This window comes from Mus musculus, chromosome 7, assembly GCF_000001635.26.
Source record: "Mus musculus strain C57BL/6J chromosome 7, GRCm38.p6 C57BL/6J".
NCBI lineage: Eukaryota > Metazoa > Chordata > Mammalia > Rodentia > Muridae > Mus > Mus musculus.
In genome coordinates this window covers 27577746-27583745 of record NC_000073.6, presented here as the reverse complement: position 1 = coordinate 27583745, position 6000 = coordinate 27577746, and the positions used below count along the sequence as shown (strand labels likewise).

The 6000-nt window shown below is 50.6% G+C and overlaps 1 protein-coding gene across 5 annotated transcripts in view; it reads right to left on the bottom strand.

Moving 5' to 3' along the window:
- Positions 1–1646: 1646 nt before the first annotated feature.
- The window catches only part of 2310022A10Rik (RIKEN cDNA 2310022A10 gene), a 28857-nt gene continuing 24503 nt past the window's right edge, over positions 1647–6000 (bottom strand). For 3 of the 5 annotated variants that reach the window (XR_391092.3, NM_001374792.1, NM_001122767.1), the window contains 3 exons: positions 4963–5033; positions 3055–3409; positions 1647–2395 (listed from right to left, as the gene is read on the bottom strand). Coding sequence is in view for 4 of the 5 variants with exons in the window: in NM_001374792.1 (NP_001361721.1) it covers positions 2298–2395; positions 3055–3409; positions 4963–5033 (524 nt within the window). In the remaining variant the exon portion in view is untranslated. Of the gene's footprint in view, positions 3410–4962; positions 5034–6000 lie in introns of all 5 variants that reach the window. The other 2 variants (XM_017312231.2, NM_175107.5) reach the window with 1 other exon arrangement.

Below are 6000 nucleotides of genomic sequence, written 5' to 3'. Positions count from 1 at the left end.
TAGATGTATACAATGTATACACATACATTACATGTGTATGGCTGTTTTGTCTACATGAATGTCTATGCCCCGTGTGCATGCCCGGTGTCCTCATAAGCCACAAGAGGGTACCAGATCCCCTGGAGCTTTAGTTACAGGTGGTTGTAATCCACATGTGGGTGCTGGGAACAGAACTTAGGGTCTCTGGAAGAACAGCCAATGATCGTAACCACTGAGCTGTTTCTTCCGTCCCTTGTCTTTTCCTCAGCCCCCAGCTCTGAGATAGGGCTCTCTAGCCCTGGCTGTCTTGGAACTCGATTTGTAGACCAGGCTGGCCTCAAGTTCAGAGATTCACCTGCCTCTGCCTCCCAAGTGCTGGCATTCAACGTACTTGACACCAGGCCCCACTGGTTTTACTTTTTAGAGACAGGGTCTCACTATATAGCCCTGGCTGTCCTAGAACTCACTATATAGACCAGGCTGGCCTCAAACTCAAGAGATTCTCTTGTCTCTGCTTTCCAAGTGCTGAAATTAAAGGTGTGCACCACTATGTCTGGTTTTTCTTTTTTTTTGGGTGGGGGGGGAAATTGTGTGTTTTTTTTAAGATTTATTTATTTTGTGTATATGAGTACAGTGTCACTCTTCAGACACACACCAGAGGAGGGCATCAGATCCCATTACAGATGGTTGTGAGCCACCATGTGGTTGCTGGGAAATGAATTCAGGTCCCCTGGAAGAGCAGTCAGTGCTCTTAACTGCTGAGCCATCTCTCCAGCCTGTTTTGTTTTGTTTTTTTAAATCTTTACATTTTTTGAGGCAAGATCTTGCTATATATTTCAGGCTGATCTCGAAGTAAGATACTCTCAAGCCTGAGTCTCCCGAATGCTGGGACTGCACACATAGCCGACCACACCAGGCTCCTCTACTCTAACAGTTATTAGAACTGCTCCCACCCTCTTCTTCCCATTCACTCTCCAGTCTCTGCCAAGAGCTATTCCTCCTATCCAGCAGCCATGTCTTTTGCATAGCCAGTCACCTTCCTGGTCATGGCCCCACCTCAAGGTCTTTGCCTGTGGCTGTCCTTCCCTCAGAATGTTCTCAACTCTAAAAACTTGCCTCTTCTTCTCAGTTCACCCCATGAGGTCACCTCAGAATCTGCTGACCATACAACTGAAGTGTCCAGGCCAACCATGCCTCACTGCTTTTCTTTGGGCAATACAATGTCATGACATCTAGGGGCTGCCAGGTGCTAGCTAACACCTGTAACTGTGGCATTCCAGAGGAAGAGGCAAGAGAATCTTGACTTTGAGGCTAACCTGTGTGACATAGTAACACCGTCTCAAAAAGGGGGGTGGGAGCGGTGGAAGCTAGCAGAATGCTCACATAGGCCTGGACCTAGTCTCCGGCACACATAAAGCCCTGACATTGTGGCACAGGCCTCTAATGTGAGAAATCTCACGGCCTAGATCAGAGGATTAAAAACTCAAAGCATGGGCTCAATGGTTAAATGCATTTGATGCTTACAGAGGATACAAGATTTGTTCCCAGAATCCACAAAGTGTCTCAAAACTGTCCTCAACTTTAGTCTCAGGGTATCCAACATCTTTTTCCAAGTCTCCATGAGCATCATGCACTTATGTGCCTAATACATACACAGACACAAAACATTTATACACACAAAATAAATTTATTTGTAAAGAGAGACGTTCTAAGTCTTCCTCAACTATACAGCAAGTTTGAGCCACCTTGGGTTTCAAAAAACAAAAGAAGGCAAGCAGCTGGCTGTGGTGCACGCCTTTAATCCAGCACTTGGGGCTTGGGAGGCAGAGGGAAGCGGGGCTCTTCAGAGTTGGAGGCCAGCCTGATCTACATAGCAAGTTCCAGGGAAGCCAGGGCTACAGAGTGAGATCCTGTCTCAAAATAAAAGCAAGCTACCAACAGGCAGAGTGGCAGAATGGTGACATTGATGGGACACCGTAGTGACAGGCACTGCAGTTTGAAGGGGAGGAGGAGGCCTCACCATGAGAACTGTCGCCATCATCCCCTTCAGTCCCAGTCTTTCACCAGTGCCTACTGCCCCACAGGGTCCGTGTGAGCCACAGACCTGTGACTCCACTGAAGGAGGAGGAAGGAAGGAAACAGTCTCAAAGTCACAAAAATATATTAAAACAGCAGTCACCTTTCCTCAGCACCCGCCCCTTCCCATGTCTGTTGCCCACCACCCATCAAAGAAAAAGACGGTCAGGGCAGGGAAACGGAGGTGCCCCGGCTGCAGGCCAGGTCTGGGGAAGTCCCTCCAGCCTGGGAATGGAAGGCAGCTAACAGTCTTTACAGGTTCGCCGCCACCGTCGACGAGGGGGCCGCTGGGAGGCCAGAGGTGCAGGAGGGTCAGGCAGGATGCAGCGGACGGTCGGGCCTTGCCACAGGGACAGAAAACAGAAGAGAAATGAAAAGAGGGAAGAGAGGGAGAGAGACAGCACAGCAGGCGGGGAAGGGGGAGAAGAGGGAGGGAAGGCGCAGGGCGGGCCTGGGGGAGACCCCCCAGGTGACACCTTTGTGGTGGGGCGGTCACAACAGGAGGGTCACAACAGATGCTGCTATCAGGGTGGACTGCATGAAAGAAACAGGTCCCTTGGCTTGGGGAAGAGGTAGAAAAGGGAACTATGCCAAGGCCACAGTTACTGTGCAGAGGACAGAGGGCAGGGAAGAAGGGAAGTCCCAAAGCAGGCACCATCAGGCTGCGGGAACATCAAAAACCAGGAAAAATGGCTGTGTTCCCGAGTGCTTGGAACCAGCTAAATGCTGGAGAGAGCCAAGCCTTGTGCCTTCTAGAGCTCCGTGGGAGGGCAGGTGTGCCCTCAAGAAAGGCTGAAGGGATGAAAGCAGGAGCTGGCCTGCCATTCCCTGCTGCACCCCACCCTGCATGTGGCTAGAAAGTCCTTTGGCCCAGTCTTTTGAACACGCTCACAGTGCCTGCATGGTCCATCTGGGCACCAAGGCTCTCGCTGGAGCTGCTCCCCCGGGGCCCTACCAGAGTCCTTTTAATGGCGAACTTGACCTCAGCTGAGGACTTACTCTTGGTGCTTGTGACCTGGCTGTCCTGTGCCTCGGACACAACGGCAGCCTTGCCCAGTCTCTGAAGGATGCTGACTTTGGGCAGGGAATCCGGCTTCTTCTCCAGCCCAGGGCGAGAGGGAAGTGCCAGGCGCCGCAGCTTTGGAGTGGTAGCTGTGGTGGTTGCAGAGCTTGTGGCCTTGGCTTTGACAGTCAGTGCTGGTTGGGCACTGGCCTTGGTTGGGCCTCGTCCTAGTTTCTTCAGGACCCCAGCATACTGCAGGACAGAGCTACTGCTGCTGTCATTGTCACTGTCCCAGGCCAGATCCTCATCCATCTCTGGGGTGGCCCCTAAGCGGCTGAAAACTCCTGTGGGCTGTAGAGGGCAGAGAAAAGACAGACTCACTTACTCCCTCAGCATGCTACCTGCTCTGGGCTGGCCTCTAAGAAGTCAGATGACAGTTCAGTGACATCCTATGTAATGGTGACAGCACCACTGAAGGGGACCAGAGACTAGGGCACCAAAAGGAAGACCTGACTATGCCAAGGGACTCAGGAAGGAAACAGCTCTGACCATGGGAGCCCTGGAAGCTGAAGAGCCATGGCTCTGTGAAGACAGAGACAGGAGTGCACTGGCAAGGGCAGGGGGAGCACTGGCAAGCTCCCCAAGTCATTTTAGCTGTTCATTCTCTCACACCTCAGATAGAACTCATGGCCTTATACACAACACAGCTGGAAAGTGCTCTTTCTACCACTGAGCCCCAGCCCAGCCCCTTCCTTGGCCACTTACTTAGCAGAGAGTCTATGAGCCTCAGACACTATCCTCAGTCTTGTACCTCAGCCTAGGATGAAGTGCTGGGGAAACCACGATGATCGGGTCAACCCTGGCCATGCCCTCCTAGAATCCTAGCACAGGAGGAGGCAGTGTCGGAAGTAACTCCACTAACTATAAGCTCAGCAGTCAGTCGAGCTCTGTGAGTGGAAGAGAGCATGTCTTCATGGAGTTTCTTTTTCTTTACTTTTGAGACAGGGGTTACTACATAGCATAATAGGCTGGTCTCAAATGTGAGATCCTCCTGCCTCATCTCCTAGGTGCTAGGATGACAGATGTGGGCCAACACTACCAGCATCCAAAGAAGAGAAGCAGGCTGGAAGACAGGAGTCAGAAAAAAAATCGAATCAGGGACAATCCGTGTCTTCTCAGAGATGCCAGGGATTGTCTCTGAGATACAAACTCTGAAGTCAGGCTCTCCAAAGACAGCTGAGAAAAAAAGCATACACCGGAGCCCTGAGGCAGAAGTAACAGTCACACTCTGGGCACTCACATGGCTGGACCTCCAGTCCTCCGACCCTAAGTGTTACCATCACCACCATGGTAAGATCCTGGGAGGTGAGAGACAGGTAGACAGGAATCTCCACCCTGGTGAGCATGCGGCTCAGTGGGAGCCACAGTTGCCTACCATGCTTGCCTCCCCCCTTGCTGATATGCCACAGCCACTCTATGAACTGACACTACACAAATTCAGGAAGGCCACACAGTCAGTCAGAGTGAGCGCTGGCATATTCTCCTAACCACACACACCATGCATTCAGCTGACTGGACTGCAGAGGGGAGTAGCTACCCAGAGCTGGAGGTTCAGACAGGAGCTGCTGTGGTAAAAGATGCTGAGACTAAGTGACACATGGGGGCAGAAGATTACAGAAAAAAATCTAGCAGCCAAATAGACTGGGGCTAAGCTAAAAGTCAGATGGGGAAAGTCAAAGGGCAAACAGGAAATCCCAGAGCAAAACAAAACAAAACAAAACAAAAACAAAAAACAAAAAAAAAACCAGGTTCAAAACTTGGGAAGACAGTATGGACATGTGGGACACAGATGTGTGTGTGTGTGTGTGTGTGTATGTGTGTGTGTGTGTGCAGGCTATACTTACCTTAGTCCCTGTGGTCGTGTCTGCTTTGGACTCAGCACCAAGGCGATCAAACACAGATGTTCTATGGAGACCTGGGAGGGAAGTGACATCATGAAGCAGCAGCTGCCTGGTGGTCTCATGGGATCAGGTTTCCGCTGACCACAGAGCAGATGCCAAGGAGGGATGACACTGCCAGCCCACGTGCCAGTGAGAACTGTCCTAGTAGGGACACACGCTTGCTCCCTAGACTTTGCAACTAGACTACTGGCTCTGATCTTCACACAAACACATGGAGTCAAATCTGGGAAATCAATGCGCGGGCTGGTTTCATGTCAGCTCAACAGAAGCTAAAGTCATCTGAGAGGAGGAAACGTCAGTGAAGAGAATGCCTCCAAAGCAGAGGTTACAGGGAAGCCTGGAAGCAGTTCCTTAATGATTTATTTCATCTCTTAGTTTTTCAAGATATGCTTTCTCTGTGGAGCCTGGTTATCATGGGACTCACTGTGTAGACCAGGCTGGCCTCAAACTCAGAGATCCCTCTGCCTCTGCCTCCCGAGACCTGGGACTAAAGTTGTGTGCCACCACTGCCCAGACCTTCATGTTGATTGTTTTAAAATCTTAATGATCATTTTTTTTAAGATTTACTTATTTATTATATGTAAGTACACTGTAGTTGTCTTCAGACACCCCAGAAGAGGGCATCAGATCTCATTACGGATGGTTGTGAGCCATCATGTGGTCGCCGAGCCATCTCTCCAGACCCATTTTTTTTTTTAAATGATTCTTAGTGATTGATGGAGCAGGGACCACAAACACCAGACTGGGGGTCCTGGGTTCTATAAGAGGACAAGCTGAGAAAGCCATAGGGAGCAAGCCAGTAAGCAGAACTCCTCCATGGCCTCTGCATCAGCTGCTGCCTCTAGGTTCCTGCCCTGTTTCAGTTCCTGTCCTGAAGTTCCTCCAGTGATGACAGGGATGTGGAAGTATAAACCAAACAAACCCTTTCCTCTCCGACCTGCTTTTGATTATGGTGTTTCATCATAGCAGCTGTAACCCTAA